The following is a 21,538-nucleotide window of genomic DNA, read 5'->3' on the forward strand; positions in this document are numbered from 1 at the left end:
TTGCATTAGGCTGCGTAGTCCCTAGGTGTGCTGCTTCGAGATGGGCATGGTGTTATGCGTAACAAGAGGTGCGCCAGTAAGGACTGGTGATAAATTACAGAGCAGTCTCATGCTGGGACGTCGGCATACGACAGGCTAGTCAGTATAGGCATGCAGTTTTTGCTCTCATCTTTAAGAGACACATCAATTATCCCTATAACAGGAAAGGGAGGCACTGGAGTGCCCCCACACTACCTATGTAGATATTGTTGTAACAGAGTGCTCAAGGAGGACGCTATCCACCCTGGTGCAGTCATCACCAGTCCCATTTCTATCTCCATTGATGGTGGAACACAGCCCTTGATATTATACACAGACAAAAGCATTCGTCTCACCGCACGGGAGCGGGACGACACACTAGAAGTCGGCAGCAATCACAAGTAGGTGCATATCTGAAGGTTCCTTCGGCCAAGATGCGAAGGAAAGGAACTATTTGTGGTGTAAGACACACTAGCGGAGCGCGATCCCTTCAGCATGGAAAATTAGTAGTTTCACAAGTAGGATTGCGTAATTGAACTCCTTCAGGTTGCATAGTGTTTATGTCCATGCACATGGATAGAGCTTTGCCCTATATGCACAGGAGGTGCCCTAATATGTGTAGAGAGTAGATGTGGGCACCATACTATAGCAGCCCAATAAGAATGACGAAATAGAGGCAATGACTCTGGTTCCCTTTTTTCCCCACAGAAGGACTATGCGGAGAGAGCATAATTTTCTCCATCAAACGATTGCTTTGAAACAAACCCGAAACAATGAGTGAGCATTATTTAAACAGCACACTCAAAGGCTTTCTGCATCTCCCAATAGCACGGATTCTAACCATAAGAACCCTCTCTTGCAGGTACGTGGGGCTTTAAGAGCCCTGCCCATATTTTGAAACCGGCAGTGGTCAGAAGGGAGCTGAAGAACCCTTGTCCGGCACACCAAGTACGTTTATTTTCTTATTAAACAACAGCGCAAACAAGTGTAAAGTGACCCAGAGGGGATAGAATAGTAATTGTTGCTTTTTCTTCACCCGGTCAGTAATAGATGGCCTAAATTACACCAATAGAGTTCTCAAAAAGTGAAATAAGAACCCGGCCAATATCAAAAGCTGCCACCAGAATCACTGAACATAGGCCAGGGTCTTTTACAATAGATTTTTACATAGAAATAATATGAGCAGACTCATCCTATATAAGAATTGACAAGTGGGGACATTTCATATACTTTCTGGTAATGGACGGTTTTAATTGTAGATAAGTAAATCAACACATCAAGGCGTAGCAAATGGGGCACATTGAAGCAACTATTTTAGTCCTGAAGAAGGCTGGAGCTACCTGAGAGCCAGATTGAATTGGTGTGCACAGTCCGGCCGAAAGGCATGTAGACCACTGTATTGTTGTTGTACTAGAGCCAAACCAATAGACTAACAGGGTGCACAAGAAGTAATACAAGTATTTTACCATATGAAGCCTGCAGCTCCATAAAAAGGCTAATTTGGAATAGGCACATGTGTGAGATCGAGTCAATAGAGATACACCTGAACAAATAGGTTTAATGTGGTTTGGAACAACCAATATACAGACGTGGTTAGGAAATTAAATGTTTTGATGAACAGTGTGATATTACCAGTTTTTAATTGAATGTGAAGAACAATACATTTCAATTTTTGTACGATATATGGGTACAATTGTTCATGATTCATTGATGTCCACCACTTTTGGTCTTGATCAATTATTTTGGTGTATACTATAGCATAATATCCATAAACCGAGGGCTAAGGATTTCACCGGGGCAGTAGTTAACAGACCGTCTCTCACACAAAAGGAGAGCAGTTCGGGACCATTGTGAGATATTATGCAGAGTTTAAAATAACAATCGGAGCAAAGAACTGTAACGCAGTCTGTTCACAAGTACAGCCCTCCCCTCAACAGATTATAATAGCTGGGTGTAAGAGCTGTGGGTAAGAGTGCAAAGTGAGGTATGCACCTACCCCCACCACTAACAGGTAACGTTTGTAGCACTACGCTTTTTACTCAAGCTGCACTGATTGCAGCTTGAGTAAAACTACTGGCCATGAGAATCTCTCCCCCAACTCCTCTCGAAGACGGCGAGCAGCGGCTGCAGAACTCGACCACTCAGTGGAGCCACTCTGGTGAGCCTCAGGTGGTCCTCACAGGGGTCCACACCATTGCTTAATTTGTAAAAAAATAAGTGCCAGTTGCCAAAGAATCTTGGCCCCATAATGCCGGCCCCGAAGCCAGGCAACGCCCGCAACGCAGGCAGCCCGGGACAGTTCAGGGGGATAGACATTTGCCAGGTACTGCCATAATGGTGGTACCTGGCCATAAGATAGCAATAGCTGGGTAATGGTGCGAGTACCTGTGTTGGTACTCATTTATCGACCTCAAAAGGATGAAAGGCTGAGATGGCCTTGCTGGGGATTCGAAGCTGCAACCTGCAGATCACACACACATTGCAGCAGCGAACGCTCAACCGACTGAGCTATCATATCGGCTATAGTAAAAAGAGTAATTATTCTGTAGTGGATACCATTAAACTACTAACTGAGATTTAACAGCAGACCAGTTGCATTCATCTGCAGGTCTGGTGCAAAGTTGGCGCATGCCAAGCCTGCATGCATCTACTTTCAGGCTTCAGAGGTTGGCAAAATAGGGAAAGCAGCGCACTCACAGGACATCCCATACCGAGCACTACCTCATACATGCAAACAAACATCCTGCTCCAATCCACTAACCGTGCCCACCGCAGCATGTCTGTGTACTTGGTCTTCTTGATGTGATCCTGAAGGGGCCCCTAGGGGACCCTCGCATATGGCAACAAGGCACAATCACCACACACAAACTGATACGCCAGACACGAGGTTGTATTCCCAAAAGCTAGGGTTTATTGCAAAGCAAATAATCTCAGTTGGCGAATTCCGTCTCACGCCCCGCGACGTGTGTCTCCAGAACCCGAGGGACGTGAGAGAGTGAATCATTCTACAACAGTTACATATATATAAAATGAGCATCTTGCAATCAGCGGTGACACATTCAATACCGCCCATAATACATCTCCTTTGAACTGGGTTCGATGATTGACAATTGTGACGAGTATGACACCTTCAGACATTCATTTTAGCAACAGTTTGCAATTTTGTGAGCCTGCAGACAAAGTTCTTTGTTTTAAAGAACACATTGTTTCTGTTTTTGCAAGCAAGCTGCGTGCAGGGGAGAGACATTCCAGGCCTTGCTCTCTCCTAGTTTCTATTTGTGTGCTAGGGGTCAACTCGCTCTACAGGGCTCAGAAAGGGGGGGGTTGCAAAGAATAGCATAATTCAAGCCATTAATTGTTCGTTTCTACCGTTCCTACCGCATGAGCGAGACTGGCTGGCACGTGTGTAATGATTAAATGCGCTGCTGCTTACTTCCAAGGACTTGTAAGGGAGGAGACCGGGCATTTCTGTCTGGTTCGCTGCATTATGTTTCAACAAGTATCTTGCGGCCTTGCTCTAGGCATGAACAATAATGTACTAGTGGAGCAGAATACGTTTTCAGCAAAGCAGTTTTAACAGAAGGCAAGAGGCAAAGGTTGGAAAACAAAATGGCGTTTTCAATCACATTAAGATGGCCGCACTTTAGTCAAGCTTATGGCTATGTATTTCTAATACTAAACACATGAGGCGGTTGGTCTTCGGCCAACAGAATACATTGCCACCATCATTGAGGGATGTCTACTTTTTCTGGACTGACAATACGGGATGAGCAGGCGCTGCAGGTCCCTCTTCTGGATCCTGGGCACCTCAGGCAGACCCAGCTTCTGCAGCAGGGCATCCCTGACCTCCTCTGGGATGAAGGCACTGGCCAAGCAGAGGGCGCAGAGCAGGACCAGCGTGCACGCCGCGGCTGCCATGGTGCTGCTGTCAGGCATGGGGTGTGCGTGGTGCGGCGTCCTAATGTACTACTGTTCAGATAATGGTGGGTCACTCCTGAAGTGTGCAAAGATTATAATGCAGCGGATCGTCTTTCTACCGCTGGGCCTTGGAGGATCACATCATCGCAAACACTGCTGGGGAGACTGTTCAAATGGGGATCGTGCAGAGTTCAGTTTATTAATTTGTGCAGTCACATTCACTTGCAGTTTATTGTGGCTACGGAGGCCTGAAGAAGTTCGGATTTTGTGTTGGCAGTCCAAGGAATTCACTCACGCTATGCCGATAGAAACTGACCTACAGTATTCACAGGGCCGACCAGATCTTTGATGCTAATGGAAATCTGGTTCCACCCGTGTGCAGCGGCTTGTGAGCACAAGGGCCGGAGCAGCTCTGCCTTCTCCGTCACCGGGGTCACTGGGCAGTTTTCTGTGTCTGCAGTACCATGCCATGTGCTGCCGTTCCTCCATCCCGAGTCATTCCGGAATTTTTTTTATGGAGGGAGCGGAGTGGGACTGCTTCCCTTACACACCTAAGCAGTCTGCCCCCGCCCCATCCCCCCTGTACGAAGTCACGGGTGTCTGCCCTTTCTGGCAGCCCCATCGGAGCTCATGCAGCTTCTGCTGTGAGACAGTCAGTCTGTAATACAAATCACTGGGAAGGAGCAGGCCGGGCTGAGGCAGCCCTGCCCAGCCCTGCCGCTTCCTCCCAGTGTTTTGTAACACTGACTGCTGGCGCCATGGTGTCGCGGCCTGCCGCATTCATCAAAGGAAGTTAACACTTAAGTGTTACCTTTTTTTGATGAATGCAGCGGGCAGGGGCCAGCGGGGCAGCAAAGGATCTGTAAGTTACAGATTCTTTGCAACTTAGGTGTTTGGCAAGGCACTTAGGTGGGCCCAGTTCCTGTGGCCCACGGTGGGCCACAGGAACTGGGCCCCAGGGCCTATTCATGATTTCAGGCCGGTCCACTAGTGTTCCGGTGCCCAAAAGAAGAGTGCTGTGTTGCCCACCGGCAAACACCGGCACGAATTAAGCACTGGACTCCTCACACGGGTCTCGATTATTGCACCGGTACAACAATGCAGATCCGTAGAAAGTGTAGACCATTCACACAACAATGCTCTGTTACTCCACTGAGCTTCCTTGTTTTCCGGATAAGAGAAAGGCACCCGAGGCGAACCCAGCATCAAGCCGCACTGCGTGTGTATGGTTACTGCTCACATCCCACAGCAATTCAGGTAAAAACAAAAACCCCACAAAAAATACTAAAACAAAATCAACTGATGCGAGGAATGCAGGGGGCAGGCCTTGCACATTCTTAAAAATCTCACTAGATCTGCAGGTCGAGTTAATTAGTTTACATACTCTACCTAGCAGTTGCCCCATGGCGACAGGAGCCCAAAACATACCATTTTACAGGAAGCTCTGGCAAAACTTATGTCACCATAAGTGAACTTCATATCTCGCAAAATGCTGCCACCCAGAGGCCAGCCACTCACTGCAAATGTGTCAAATAACACCTGCAAGGCATACAAATGTTTTGAAATGCAGCTAATCCAGCTGGCCTTAGAAACCACAAAGCACTATGTGCCAACAATACGGGAAGGGTACTGGGGTTGTATGGGGCAGGAAACCACCATAGCGGCAAGTTTAAATCACTCTTGAAGATGCAGGACTGGACTCGGTTTTGGCCCATGTTGGAACAACGGCTGTTTTAGGCCCGTATCATGGTCCCCACAGTCAAAGAAATCGCAGAAAGCAAAATGGCTAAGAGTAGGGCCTAAAAGAAATGCACGAGTACCCCACTCGTTACGATCCTGGTACACTGGGCTAAAAATGCAGTAACATCGACTGCACCTCCAGTAAAGGCATAAAGGCAAAATTAAATTACTGCTGCCACCACGACAATCCGCAACACAAGCGTAGTGTGATATAATCCCCCCCAAAGCCAAAGTTTGATACTTCGAAATCACCACTGTGCAAGTGGCCACATGGGGTACCATTGAAAGTGCAAGAGAAACGCTTGCAGTGACAGAGGGAAGTCAGTTGAAGTCCCTCAGGCCACGAAAATATCGTCAGAAACAGGAAAAAGCAAAAACGTTTAGGGGCCCTAAAAATTGAATTCTGCCTTAAAACCTACATAATGCCAAAAGGCACAAAAACTGAATTACACACAAGGCTCATCAAGTGTATCAAGAAGACTAGCAGCAAATCCAGAGTCGGCTCCACCCATGGGGACGCCAGGGAACACATTTGAACAGAATGATAAAACAAGACAACCAAAGCATGCATCTCCAGCATCTGTCCATAACCCCATACCACCACCCTACTTTACCTCCTCTGACGGCCCAGATGCCATGAAATATGATCACCAAAGCAGACACCACAATGGACATTTCTCCTCTCAACCAATGAACATTTCTTGGTCAGTACCAACCGATCAAAAAAAATAAATAATAAAACACAAACTTGCCCCTTGATGAGGCTAGGATGAATACCTTTCTAAGAACCCAACTTAAATGAAATTTTAGGATATTAAGGTTGGCATGTAGATTGAAGTTTAAAGAAACCAAAGGTTGCACATACAGGGCCAATAATGTAGATCTGTTGCAGGTTAGTTTCTATAGAAACAAAAGTATGTTTTCATTGGTTGGAAGTTTTGTGGTGTGCAAAGAACATAAGCTCTGGTATTAAGCTTGAAACCTGCAGGCAAGCACCAATAAGAACCTGCTTCAGTTGTCCGGGAGGCAAATGATAAAGCATGAATTCTGCTTAAATACTTCTCAATCAGAAATGGGCATATAGCCTTCATGCTATCAGAGCTTTCTTACATCAATTATAACTGGCAGGTTTACACCAATTTTGACGCCCTTCTTGCATGGGTATGGCTGGTAAACTAGTGTTGAGTCTTGGAACACCACATGTACTCATCTTCCTGCAAATAATTGTAAGTAAGTGGTATATGTCTTTCTAAGCAGTCTCCGCTCAGAAAGTTTCTTTTTGCAACTTTTCGCTGTTGATTTCAATGGAGAGCGCCAGAATATTTGCTTTTTGTCTGGACCCTACAAGATTTGTGGGGTGATGGAAAACATTTTGCTCACTTGCCAACTTCACTCATTTCATTTTGAGTTCATTGTTAGTTCCTATGACTAGCAGAGCAGGGATTGTGCGTTTATTTGTATAGTGTCACCCAAGCCACCTTCAGTGGAGTACTTTGTGTACCTTTACCTTTTCTTTAAGTAACACCCCAGTTACTTGTGTGATGTGTATTGAACAGGCTGGCGGCAGAGAACAGTTTTTTACATTACATTATTCCCATTACACAGCGGTACGCCTTTATTCTCCATCATGATAATGCCTTTTTGAGTGCAATACACTTAAAATGGCTACTCCTTGTGGTACATGTTGTGTCATTTGTACCATTGTCTTTGTTGGCCACCTTCCTTCCATTTCAACTTGGAAATTGCAATATAAGCAAATGCATGCCCTTTAATGGTAGTCCAGCTCTGGACTCCCGGGCAGGTCTTTATGCGCAAGAACTGACAAACTGGATTTTTGTACTTTGTAGTCCCCAATCCACACGTTGGCCAGGGTTTCTGTGCTGGAACAAAGTTGCAGGATGTCCCTTATTAGACAGCCTCCACCTGTTTGAATGTTGCAGTTCCCTTTCATAGGTGGGCCGCGGCAGCCAGATTTCTGGGTACAAAGAGAGGACCTGGAGCCACTCAAGATCGTTGAGCACAAGATCCAAGCACCTGATGCCAAAGAAGCTCCAGAGACCTTCTGGAAGACTGTTGCAGCAACCAGAGTATCACAAGCCAGCCAGCACGCTTCAGACCTCCTTTGAAAGACTGAGAAGACGACTTGCACTTGCTACCTTCCTTTTCTGGATTGGTCAGACTAACCAGTTTTAAGCTCTGGTCTGCATCCATCGCTGTTCCCAACTCCAAGTTGTCACCATGTCCACATTTTCCCTGCACCTGCCTGTAACTTGACTGCAGCCTTGCATGGACCCATTCTTGCCTCATCACTGGAAAAGTTGCTGGCATCGTCAAAGCTTTGCTCGGAATTCGCCAAACCTGCTACTGCTGTCTCATGAGAAAGGGCCTGCTGGACCTCAAGAAGGACTACAATGCTCCTCAGGGCCCGTCGATCATATTGTGGTTCACATCAATGTCAACTCCAGTCTGCTGTCATTGATGGGTTATCTGTGCACCTAAGACCGAATTTGAGAAGTCTTCACACTGTCCTGGGAGTCTTTGTCCATGCCTGACTGAACAGTCTCAGGAAGACCCGAGCCCACAGCCTGCAAGTCCTCAAATGTCATCTGTGGGGAACCCCACTGTCCTAAATGATTCCCTGTCCTGGGATGTCAATGGATTTGCAAGTAAGAATCTGCCTTTATACACTCCTATAAACATGCAAAGACTTTTTTTTAAAAGGTAGATACCTTACTCTGCCATAAGGGGTGGCGCCCAAGACAAAAGTCCTCTTCGGTCACCTAGGGTCTGGTGATTGGTAATCAACCCCTCCATAGCTAAATGACTTACTGACTTATTTTGAACATTTTATAGTGGCTTCCCAATAGCCTGCTTAATAAGATCAGACGCCTCTAACAGCTTGACCGTTGAAAAGGAGTGGTCTTCTAAAGCACTGTACTTGTGTGTTAAGGGGTACTAACCAATCTAAGGCTTTTGGAACTACTCAACCCACCCCTGGTTTATTTACAGTGTATATGACTATGACTAACGTATAAGTGGTGTAACCAAGCTGTGGATAAACTCACATTCAATAGTGATTTCACTTAAGTGTGTTGGAACTGATGCATTCTTGTGTTTAATGAATATTAACAACCCAGAGGGGGCATCATGGTGCCTCCCAGCTAATCAGGGAGCTTGGAATGTATGCTTTACCTCATGATATTGTCCATGTTCTGAGCCCTCTGAGCAGAGGGAGGCCGCTATCTTACAACCGAGGCACAGCTCTTCCCAACCATGACAAACTATGCCCCGAAGCCCCCCAACTCATCCCCTTACCGCCCCCTAACCCACAACCCAAAGCCTGCATCACCCCCTCACTTACTTGTGGCCAGCAACATCATCTCACCTACTGCCTTGCCCTTCTCTGCGTCAATGGCCATCATGAAAAGGGAGAAGAGACTGTGTAGTTCCCTCCTCCCTTGTGAATGACAGCCATCTGGTTGTGTAGATTTTTAAAGTTGAGAAACTGCAAGCACACCACTTCTCACCTTAAAAAACAAACTATTAGCACCCTACAAAGCATGCTGGTATGCTAATGGCAATAAACCACTTGATGGGGGAGCATTACTGGTTTTGGTAATGCCCTGCAGCTCACATTAAGGGCCTTGCTTTGCTCTGGCCAGTAACTAAAGCATTAAAGCACCAGATGGGGGCAGAGGGGCTACTGGGTCAGGCAATACCCCCGGGCCCAAGTATATATATTTAACTTACCCCAGGGGACCGCTTTTCCTGAACCAATTTCACTCGTTAACTGTACTTCACACCAAGCCTGCGTCCTAATGAGTCTAAGCATAACTGCTCAACCACTCTCCATTCAGAGTGTGGTCAAAGACCTTAGTGTAAACAGGTTGCATCTTTAAATTGATTTCTCTGAGCTCGTCACCAGAGCAGGTTCTGAAGAATCCTCTGAACAGGCTTACATCATGTATGTTTATTCTATTTTAAAGTGGTACAGTCGTACTTTGTTGGTTCTGTGGTAAGCAGAAGGGAAAAAGATCAAAATGTTTTACGGCCCTCCATAGCAGACTGTCTCAGCCTATCTATCGCCATCCCCCTCACGTTTGGCAAAGGGGCGGCGTAGCTGTAAATTGCCATGGCGCTTGGCATGACCAGGGGCACATTTGGCACTACAAATACCAGTGTCCCTCGATGCAACTGCATTGGGTCCAGGGAGGCACAACCAAACCAGGAGGAGAGCACACAGAAGGAACGCCAACGCGGAAAGAAAACTTTCGCATCTCTGCACTCCTTGACCTGCCAATTCGTTTTTCATTTTTCCTGGTTATGATGTATCTGTTACTTCATCTTGACCCACCACTTGAATGGCCCTTGATTTGCTTTGGACGCGTTGCTGATCGAACTACTTGGATTTGACTGGATTATTCTGTTGGATGTCCCTGCCGCACTACGAATTGGCGCACTGCTTATTGGAACTGATCAGGTGTTTTTCCATTGGAATCTGAATGGATTGGTTGTTTGGGGTTTTCCTTTTACATGGATAGTTGTCTCTTTGCTTCCTCTCTCTTAGTTACTGTCCTTGTCTCTGCAGACTTGTGTTATTTTTCTTTTCGGACCGGCTGGTCCACTTGCCACACCTTGTGAACAGGCTTGCCACAGGTGGTCACCTGATCTATGACTCAGACACTTCTGGTGCATCATGTGGTGCATGTAGGCTCTCCATCCGTACAAAGTTTTTCAAAGTGGGAGGGGGAAAAGCAGAAGAAGGGGGTGGGGTGACCTCTCGTACATATCTCTGTCCGTTTCCTTTTTGGCATGAGAGAGCCGTGTTCTCACATCTCTGCCTATTCAACTGACCCCTCCCTACAGCAGTGGGATGGTATCTGCAAAAGCGGGTGAGGTTGGAAGAAAGTATACAATCCTTTTCAAACCGGCTCTGACTTTTTAAAAGGGAGATAAAGACTTCAGCTCATTTGTTAAGGAGAAAATGATCAGCCCTTCAGACTATCAGTACTGGGAAACTAGGTTTCCCTTTTTGTAACTTTTTAACATTTCACACAGCATCTTGCAATGGGGATACTTTTGGATCGCTCTAGTCTACAAAGGGCCTGTGGACTTGTGGGACCAACAAGTCTCTACTTGTTCAAGGATCAGCCGCCCTGAGCCTTCAAAGTGTTCCTGGTGGACTGTCCAGCTCTCCAATGGGCTACATCGCTAGAATTGTTGCCGTTCCGCACTTGCAGCCGGGACTATGGTGGTTGCCAGCTTGTGGTTTAAGCTGCCTTCCTGACGAATTTCAGCCTCCCAGCTCTAAGTGATCTTTCAATGGAAGGACTTCTGCAGCTGCAACTAGAAGGACGTCTGATGTCGTCTGTGTGCCGTGGCCATTGCTGGAACTCACCTTTCCCCATCCTGTGAATTTTCCTGAAGAGGGCTCAATTGGTGCATTCTGCATTTATCCATCGCCAAGGGTTGCACCCTGCTCCTGGATCCGACCTGGAAGAATCATTGCACCCGCAGTTCCTGGCACCTCTCACCAACGGGACATCCAACCCCCAGCGACCCAAAATTGGAGCAGGGAGGGTAAGCAAACCATGCATTTGCCCCCTTCCCCCTCCATAGGATAACTTTGAGAACAAGTTTCTTTGTATCCTTCCATTCTGCTGCTTTTTGGTTGTCGCACCAGAGCAGTAAAACCTGAAAGACCAGAACACATTTTACCTACCCACATTTTACTAACCCAGTAAATTTGTTGCATCTCTTCTCTTGAGCAATCACTAACGCAAGTAACTTGCCTCCATCAGACACATTCTGGGGAGAAGCATTCTTAGGGATTGGACTGCTGAAGTAAGGGAGTATCACTTGTGACTTGGTTCCATCTTACTGCAACATTTTATCTACCTCTTATTGGATTCAAGTGAATGAATTTTTAAAAACCTATGAAGACAGCATATAGGTTTGTTTTGAGTGTGATGCGATATCACTTGCTCGTTTCCTTTTTTATTTTGTGTTTAAGACCTACAATAAATAATTAATTTTAAACATTACTGTCTAAATTGCTGCCTTGATTGGGTTTTGGCTAACCTCTCAGAGTTCCCCTGTTCACTATAACTACGGTGGCCTCCTAAAATCTGTCCAAAAGGTCAGATTCTAGAAATCCATCTTAACAACTCAGAGGCACAGCTCCACCTCACTGATGAGGCCCAACAAGGCTGAAACACGTGTATGGGGTTGCTGTTGGCACTCTTGTACAGAAGGGAATTGCCATAGCATTTCGGTGCTGACTGCCCATGTGGGAGGGACAAAGACTGATATGCAAATGGATATTTCTCCATCTGTAAAAGGTACACTGAGCAAAAAGTGATGGCTGCAAACTCTCAAAGTGGGAAAAAAACACAGAACAGGTCATCGTGCCATGTTTTGTGCAGAGGGGCCGCCTGCTACCTTTTTTGAAACATTAACAGCTACAGATGTAAAATGCTAGAAATATTTTATCAGAAAGCATAGGTTAACAGCTCACATAATATTAGTCACCTAAGGACTTGTCTTTCACTTTGCATGTGCTTTGCAATAAAATCAGGGCTGTCTCCACCAGCTCGGCTGCACTGGTGAAATGTTGCGACTTCCCCATAACACAGAGAGGTTATAGGAGATGAACTTCCAGTGATCGCAAGGGTGAGGTGATGAACCTCCAGGTCCCCAAGAGGCGAGTGTAAATCATAGATTGAGCACTCTCAGGGAGCGGATTATGGGGGAATTCAAGATGGCAACCTTTATTGCCCTGTAGCAGAAACCAGACCCAAATGTAAAGTCCTGATGAGCCAGACACGGAACAGATGTGCAGACGAGGTGGGGGGCGGGTCAGTGGAGAGGGGAGAGTACTTCTTGCCCTTGTGGTTTGCGGTTCCCTGTGGATGATGGCATCCTATTGGGCATGGGGTGACTTTGGATGCGGCCTCAGAGTGAAGGTGTTTTTTCCGGATGTAGGATTATATAGTGCAAACCCAGCCAGGAAGCAATGGAGTTCTGTACAAATAATTTCGGGTTAACAGGGTGATGTGGAAGGAGAGATTTCATGTTAGTGTAGCTTGGGTATCCCCTACTACAAGGATCTAGCTTTCCAGTACTGGCAGCGACACATTGGAATGCCCTCACTCCCCAAGCCAGAAAGGTTGAATCTCACCTTGCTTTTAGGAAAGTAATCAAAATCCTGCTGTTCACCTAAGCTCCTCACCTTATGAATGTGGCTGTTTCTCATATTAGCCTACTGCTGTACACTAGAATTATATCACACTCACTGTAACCAAGAGCTAAATCATGTTCCTGTATTAAGAACTCCCTACGCAACCAATGCAATTTTCTTTTCATGCTCACTGTAACCATGATCAAAGTATACCTATGTAACTAAAACAACTATGTGCAAACAAGACAATTTCTGCAACAGCGCTTCGATGCCTGTGGGCTGTTGTGCGCTTTACAAATACAAATAAATAAAATCTGTGGTATATACCTACGAGTAGCAAGTCCCAATTGACACCCATTTATTTATTTTTAAATTTATTTTATTGTTTAAAGCATGGACATAGCTCGAGAGCACCGGAGCGCTGTACTGACTGTGGGTAGCCAGCATATTGCCTGGCATCTCTTAACAGTATCACAGTACTTATGTTTCATGTAGCGCCTAGGAATTCCCGGATAGCGAATTACTGTCAATCCCAATACAAAACGTGCAGTTTTAACGCAGAAACGCTGAATGCTGCAGAGTTCCCTAAACAAAGGGGATGCTATTAACATGGCCGAAGCGCAATAGGTTAATTTGCCATTCAAATGGTTCCTCAAGCCAACTAGTTATACACAGAAAATTGAGGAACTTTCTGAACAGGGTTTGTTTATTGGAGTTTAATCCCAGCCTACAGCACAGACCGTCCACTGGAAACAAAAATTGTTTTCAAAGCTATTTCGAAAGCCTGGGGAGAAAGAAGAGATCGGGGTGGGGTGACAGGTAAATACTCACAAGTGATCCTCAAATGTGGACTGGAGTTCCTAAGGAGGTACTGGATCCCCAGCGGAACAAGTGATCACTGTGGTTGGAATCCTTTAAAAGCATATTGCTCACATGTTGGTCTGGGAGAGACAGCAGGGTAAAAGGTTGGGGTTCTAGAGGAAGAGGTCTCCAGCAGAGTGGTGTGAACTCTTAACAATTAAAATGCCCAGGATCTTTATTACAGCGTGTCAGGATCTTTCTTTTTCAGATTGTGTCGTAATAGGGGTTTAAGCAGCCAGTTTAGAAATAAAACTGAAAGAATAGGGTTAGTCTTTGAGATGTAAAAATATTAAGTTATTCTCTTCCTCCCCACCCACCGACCAGGTTGGGTGAACGAAAAGGAGAGGTCTTAGCTGGAAATTTGATGTAGTAAAAAAATATGCTGAATTGTTTTAGGGAGGAGGGGTTATGGAGGTGGTATTGGTAAACTGCGTCTATGTGTTTCCATTATGTGCCACTTTTACGACAAATCTGTTTGACATGAAAGTATAATCAAAATTGACAAAAGTTCAAGCGAAATTACAATATAGCATTCCTTCTACCAAAGCAACATACCTTATTCAAAACGTTGCTTACTTCACTTGCAAAATCTCGTGAACACACTTCTAAATGAAAGATTTTACCGCAGTTTGACACACATGCTCCTAGAAGCTGCAATAAACAAGGAGACCCAGTTACACAAGGTGAAAACCTATCAAACCGCTCAAGAAAACCTGCAGATGTGTACAAAAGACTTACTGTAAGCGCCTGCATTGCAACATGAGGATCTTTGTGGTTCACCCTCTTCATAATAGCACGTAGACTGTCCTTAGGTCTGGCATTCAACACAAAACAAGAAAGAAAAGTCAGATCTCAGATATCCAACGTAATGTTTTCCCCAATGCGGGAGGCGGCTGTTTAGGGAGAAACAAGTGAGGTGGGAGAAAGCAGTTATTGCAGACATTTTACAGTGGTAAGTGTTGAAGGTCAGAGGTAATGATCAGCAACGTTGCTTTCCTTTTAACTGAACATCATTCCTAAACAATGAGAACGGCCCCAGCTATGCCGCTTGACTCAGTCTTGTGGCAGCATCTTTTCATCTGTCAGAAAGTGCAATATTGGGCGTCTGCAGACGGGGTACAGGCATAATTGGCTCATATAAAATGGCATTTATCACAAGAATCTATCACCCAAATCCCAGACTGTGTATTTGAACCGGCTTATAAAATGTTACACTTGTTATCGAAACCGGAAAATGTATAAATGTCTGCAGAGCAGCCACGTTGCCTCCATATTTCTGTTTGTTTGGAAAGTCTTTCCTTTTTTCGGATTCACAGCCACATCCTTTGAGGATCCAAAGCATATTTACTGACCAACTTGGCTTCCCTGGCCTTTAGATATTTTTCCTTGCACGTGAAGTGATTTTTGCACTCCACTCGCGGCTGCAACACTTCTTGGACAAGCACTGGTGACTCCCCAAGGCTACCACCAGAGGGGTCACTCTCCCCAATGTACCTTGTGTCGCAGTACTAGAGTCGTTATGGCACGCAGTGCAGTTGAACCTCCCCATATATTTTCTCAGATGTCTCCTACTTGTACAGTCTCTCCCTGACACACTGGCAGCAGTGTTCAGTGTTTCCATATATTTTACTGGTGCGCTACTGTGCACCTTTATTTTTACAGAGATGATGCTTTTTGGCCACTACATTGACTTGTCAACACACTACCTTTGTTTGGCCATTTCCCTCCAGTTCAGAAGTGGGAATTGCCACACAGGATTGTGCGTCATCGCAGGCATTATTCAGAACCATGGAAGGGCACCTGTGTCTTTGGGAACTGTTTGGACTGGGGAGAGGTCCAAGACACAATCAGGGCACAAAATGTGAACTCGCCAGTAGCTATTGGCTAGTGATATTGGACTCTTGGCGAGTAAGAAATGGTTTGCGGTGTGCATGTATGGAATTGATGTGGCCAGTGGCTTTTTATGGCTGGGCAGTAGCTTGAAACTTGAATTTTTGCATCTTGCAATAATACACATCTAGAACCTTTGTGATTCGTGGTTCCATGTGTTTATAATGAATTAATACATAAACACTTTTTCAGTGAAGGATAAATAACAAAAACATTTAGAATTTTGTTCTCTTATTTTGGGGCGTCCCCCCCAAGCCGCTCGTTTCCCTAGCTTTATTACCGCCCCCACTCTTTTTCATCCCTTACCCCACCTCCCATATAAACTTTCAACCAAAAATGCAACATTTATTTCGTCATTTACTTTTTGTGATAATTACTGTATATATCGCCTCATCGGTGGGTTGGGGTAGTCCTCACACAGTTTAGAAATATCAGGGAAGGTTTTGGAGTGTGACGATTCACCAGGTCTGGTCACTTCTTCCCACGGGGAGGCCTTTCTTGTGAGTCTAAGGCGGTGAGGCCACTACCCAATAGTACCCCCCTAGGGGTGGTAATATGCGGGAGGACCTCATAGGGAGGTACTCCCCTCCTGGGGATAAGGACGACCACCTGTGAAAAAGCTTCCATACCACCACCATAGAACATAAACCCCTTCTCTCATTGCCACACTTTTCATCCGCTATGGATAGTGAGACCAAGCGCTATTCTGGGACACTGACTTTTCCAAATGTGACGTATACTGGGAAGAGGAAGAACACGAGAAGCACCTTGAATGGATATGTGGTAAAGTAACCAGCTACTGTGACAAGGTGGCCCTCAGGAGGTATAAGGACTGAAGAAGGAACTTTTAGAGATGGTGTTGACGTTATGCGAGGTCAGAGTCAACAAAATAAAATAAGCAAGAAAGAACTCGGGGAGATCCATTGCAGAAGACAAGTCTGAAAGTGCAGCCAAGAAAGTTCAAACTGGACATTTTGGAGCAGAAGCTGAGAAAGTCCTCGAGAGGGTAGAGGCGAGACCAGGGATGCAAGTAACGCGCCCCACTGGTCGGAAAGGAGCTGTCACACTGAGGACAGAGAAAGTCTGTTGTGTTGGCATGACCTGTAGCGAGTGGACTGGATGGTCCTGGAACAACACTGACCGCCAGCAGTAACCAGTCGCGAACCTATTTAAGAAAGAAGGGAACAGCGAGAAGCAAGACCCAGAGTCAAGTGAAGAACCGGTGAAGTAGTCACGCAACACAGCCAACGGTAAAGACAGAAAGTCTTGGTGGGGAAATTTAAATCAAAAGTGCATCTTGAGTCATCTCCCTTGGCACATCAGTTAATCTCAGACCACTGCTGAAGCAGAGATTAAGGAAGAGTCCATCGGGAGCCATCTCCCTCATCGCATTGGCCAAGCCAATAACACTGCTCCAGCAGAGAGCATCAGGAGTCATCTCCCTTGTTGCAGTGGCTCAAACACTACCACTGCTAAAGTAGACGTTCGAAAGGTATACAAAGATACAGAGGAACCCGTAAAAGATATTTATTATCCAGACGTTAAAGGGAAGCAAATAAGGCAGTGAGCTTTTCTACTTCCTGGAATGAGTTGAAGGGAATGATACAAGCTTTCTGTAAAAGTGCTAAAGGATCACAGTGGAGAACTTGAGACAAGAACCAGGGGAAGCTAATCATTCCCCTGGCCCTGCTTTGAAGGGACACCAAGAATTATTATCACCATAAAACTGAAGCAAGACACCAGGAAAAGGGAGTCATTCTCCTGGTGAAGGAACTTAACTTTTTTTATGGACTTTTGGTTTAAAGTATTAGGGTTAAATTGCTAGGTTTCTGACAAAGGGGAGAGAACATTTTTTGGAAGTTCATTCTGACAGATGCCTAAAGTATTCCTAGTTTGAGGCAGTGCAAGCTCTTCGAAGTAGGGGGAGTGAGATTTTTCTTTCATAAATAAAAGTCTGTAGCCCCAAAGATGGCCCCTCGTTGTCAGTCTCCTCCTCCTACACCCTCATTCAGTAGTCACAACTGAAACTCTTACAAGAAGCACCGAGAAGACCTTGCTGGTCGCTGGGACACAGCTGAAAATGCTATTGTCAAATCCAACTCCTGTAAGGTAAAACTCTGTCTCTCTCAACCAAGGAACCTTGTGTAATTTTCATCCCTTGATCCAGTGGGAACAACTGGTTCACCATCCAACATCTTCCTCAGCACACTCCTGAAGCATGTGGTAGTCGCAGAATTATTTGTTCTAATATGCACGGGAAAGGGCTCATGCAAGAGGACCCACCTTGCTGCTAATAGAACATTCTAAACTGACTGAGGGGGAAGATTTTCTCGGAAGGAAGAACGAGTTGACAGTTGGTGGCTGAGACATAGCTGACTGACATGGAAAGTCTGGTCTTGGGAATCGCCATCAGGCTACATTTATTTCCTTGACAACCAAACTGAGGTCCCAGTAATCCACCAGATAGATCCCCCCTCGAGGTGGTCCCTCTGTGCGTGCCACCCTGTTCCCATTATTGGGATTTCTGAGCTCTCACTTGTGGTGAAAGAAAACACCAATCGACGGGACGTCTTTTGAGAAGACATCAGAGTGGGAGGCTTGAGCTGCCATGTAGTACGTAGCAGTGATAATTCCATAAACACCTACCTGAAGGGAAGGAAGTGTAGTCACTTCTGGGCACGGAGAGATGGAGATCAACGGGCTGGAGAGCCTGGTTAAACCAGCGATCACCACAAATTCACTAAGGTGAACTTGTGGTGATCAACCCGGAATTAATCAGAAGTGTGCACTACCATTTTTATCCCAACTCTGTCCTGTCAAGCTGCAGCTGCGGATCAGTTCTATTTTGAGGCACAGAACTCAGTTGGTCATTCCCTACTTACTTCAATAGTGTTTTCCTGACATCAGTAAGAGCAAGGCCTTTTTCCCCCTTGGCCAGAGTGTACCATCTTTCAGTCCCCCTTATGGAATTTAAGACTCTGAAAAGAATACATGGACAGCAATGAGGAATGGGTGTGATGAATCCAACAGAGTCATCACAGATCCCTCTGCGGTAACCTCCTACCATGTGGCCAGGGAACAGCAGCCGCTACCTGACCCTGAGGGCGGCTATATGCGGGAGGATCACATGGGAGGAGACAGCCTCAGGGAGGATGTCATGGCTTCATTGGATAAGACATGGTATCACCCATTTGCCCATGAAGAAAACCCCTTGATATCCAATACCCTAATGGCCTATTGTCATGCATCTATACCCCCCCTCTAGGGAAAATAGAAGAACCTTTTCCCAAAACCATTTAGGCCAAACTTCCTTCCCTGGTCTAAAAGGTAAAAGCTTCAATACCACCATTTTCAGTTCCAATTATCCTCCATATAGAACTGGCTGATCATTTGGAACCATTGAAAGTGATTTCCCAAATAAAATGCATCAGTTAACATCAATGGACTACATCTCCCACAATTATCCAAATACTGGGACGAGGAGGAAGAAGGGAACAATGCAGAGCAGAAGGAGCCTCAAGCTCAACGAGCACACTAGTTGTTCTCAGAATGCACCTGCGCAAGGGACATTTAAAGACTGAAAACCAGCACCAAGAGACTGCTGCTGTATGGGAGAAGTCGCTGCACCCCTCTGTGAGGCTTGTGGAACTGGGAAGCACGAACCAGTGTGGCAGAGCCAAGGGGCTCACCAACAAGGAGGAAAAGGAACGCTGCGTGATCAGGAGGTGCCGCAGACACGCCAGGAGCCAAGGGAAGATTTCTGGGCAGTTGGCAACCGGAGAAAGCAGTTTTTCACCTACCGGGACATGAAGCAAAACCGGCATGCTGAAGCGAAGCTGCAAGAGAAACCGGAACAACGTGAAAGTAGCCCAGAGTAGAAAGCAGGCTGCAAAGCTTGGCCGCCTAAGCGGGAACGGGACTGAAGACGCCACACAGAGCCGGTGAGTCAACCCAAACAAAGTGGGGACCCCGATGCATTTCAGCAACTGCACCAAATACAAACTGCAAACAGTAAAGCAGTAGAAACAGACATTAAGAGACTGACTGCAGAGCAAGAAGGCGTATTGCAGATATGGACCCCAACCATTATAAGTGTAAGGAATGTAAATATGGGGGGAAACCAGAGCTAATGTTGAATCAACCACATGTACAATACCAAATGAGATCCATGCAATCGTGGAAGTGTGGAAGTAAAAGAGGAACTGGCCTGTGCACGAGAAGTCCTAGCAGGCGATTAAACCGCGCAATCACAAGTACATAAGAAGTCCTGGCAGGGGAATATACCAGGCAGTTGCAAACCTACAGGAATTCCCAAGAAAGGATATAAAACTGTTTTCTGAACAAGAATGAACTTTTGAAAGTAGGAACTACAAGGCTAAGTAGATTTGCAACTAACAGGATTGTTGTGGGCCAAGAAAGAGACAAAGAACTGTTGGAGCAAGAATCGTTGGTGCTAAGGAAGACTCCAGGGGGAAGGGAAACACCATCTGGAACCAAGGGCTATTTTACCGTGGAGAATATTTATGTTGGAGCTGTTCTATTTTCCTTTATGAACTATTTTTTCTATCATCAGGTTAAAGACATTTACCTTTTCACCTTATAGTTTGGTTTTTAGTGTGAGGGTCAGACTAGAACTTTTGGACACAAGGACAGTTTTGATTTTGACATCCTTACAGAAATAGAGCCTTAGTCTTTGGCTTTAAAGGTAGGGATATTCCTCTTTGAGCAGTGTCAAAGAGGCCTTGTCCCAATCTTCTGCGTGTTAGTAAAGTGATTAACCAAAAACATGGCAACCCTCTGTCCGACTCGTTTCTGAGTCCTCACCAGGGGGGATGTACATTATAAAATGGGGAGAAATTTGAGTCACCCTTATCGACCGACATCGACTTCTGGTTTGTGGCTTCACTTAATATCTGCAACATCACTTCCTACGACCATCTTGGTTCAGGGACATTTTATCTTTTATCCAAATCATGAACGAGAAGCAAAGTGAAGCAAACCATGAACAACTATATACAAGTTCCCCTTAGGATGTGTGGCATGTTGATGGACGCTCTCTTCTGTGACGGACACCTGTGACCTTTGCCCTGGCAGGTGACTCTGGATAACCCCAACTTCGATCGCTGATGGCACCTGTACGCAATCCACATACACCACAGAAGGTGGCCTACAATGAGGCACACGTGAGGACTAGACTGTGCATCGGGCAGATCTTTAGCCTATTGAAGGGGAATTTCCATGTCTACACCAGACCGTAGGGTCCCTGATAGAAAGGCCAGAGAAGTTTGGGCAAATCTTTGTCATCTGTGCCATGATGCACAACATGGGCCTTAGGTGACATGTCCCCCTTCCTTTGATGACATTCCCCCTCTCAAAGGGCAACACACTTTCTGCAGCTGTGCTGCCACACTGAGCGTGAGGAAGGCAGAGATTGGTATTGCAAGAACTATTTTTTCCAGACACATTTCTTTGTACCTGCTGCATACTTTTGTTCATCTTTAATAGTTCAATATTCAATAGTTCACTTTTACAAAAAGCATTGTCCCTGCATGTGTACATGTTTTGTATTGCAAAACATGTACACATGTACAAAATACCCATTTCCACCCACTTTCCTCAATCCCAAACACCCATTCCCACCCACCTCTTTCAATCCCAAAAACCTATTCTCACCCACCTCCCTCAATCCCCAACACCAATTCCCACCCACCTCCCTCAATCCCCAACACCAATTCCCACCCACTTCCTTCAATCCCCAACACCAATTCCTACCCACATCCTTTGTGTCCGGTGAAACACTTTCAACAAAAACAATAGAATTTCTGTGGCTTCTTGCCCTTGGTAGATTTTTCCAGCAATAAAGGGGCAACATTTCGCCAGAGAGGCTACATCGGCTCCCAGACAATGACCCCTCCATGCGGGTGACTGAGG

The 21,538-nt window shown here is 45.7% G+C and overlaps 1 protein-coding gene across 6 annotated transcripts in view; it reads right to left on the reverse strand.

Annotated features, from left to right (window-relative positions):
* Nucleotides 1-21,538, reverse strand: part of STAM (signal transducing adaptor molecule) — an 876,495-nt gene that overhangs the window by 706,852 nt on the left and 148,105 nt on the right. For 2 of the 6 annotated variants that reach the window (XM_069648340.1, XM_069648342.1), the window contains exons 3-4: nt 14,456-14,531; nt 14,273-14,368 (exon numbers count right to left, since the gene is read on the reverse strand). The exons of 1 other annotated variant lie outside the window; for it this stretch is intronic. In XM_069648340.1, coding sequence (XP_069504441.1) covers nt 14,273-14,368; nt 14,456-14,531 — 172 coding nt within the window. Of the gene's footprint in view, nt 1-14,272; nt 14,532-21,538 lie in introns of all 6 variants that reach the window. 3 more of the 6 variants (XM_069648341.1, XM_069648338.1, XM_069648343.1) reach the window with 2 other exon arrangements.

This window comes from Ambystoma mexicanum, chromosome 2q, assembly GCF_040938575.1.
Source record: "Ambystoma mexicanum isolate Mex_15411 chromosome 2q, UKY_AmexF1_1, whole genome shotgun sequence".
Lineage (NCBI taxonomy): Eukaryota > Metazoa > Chordata > Amphibia > Caudata > Ambystomatidae > Ambystoma > Ambystoma mexicanum.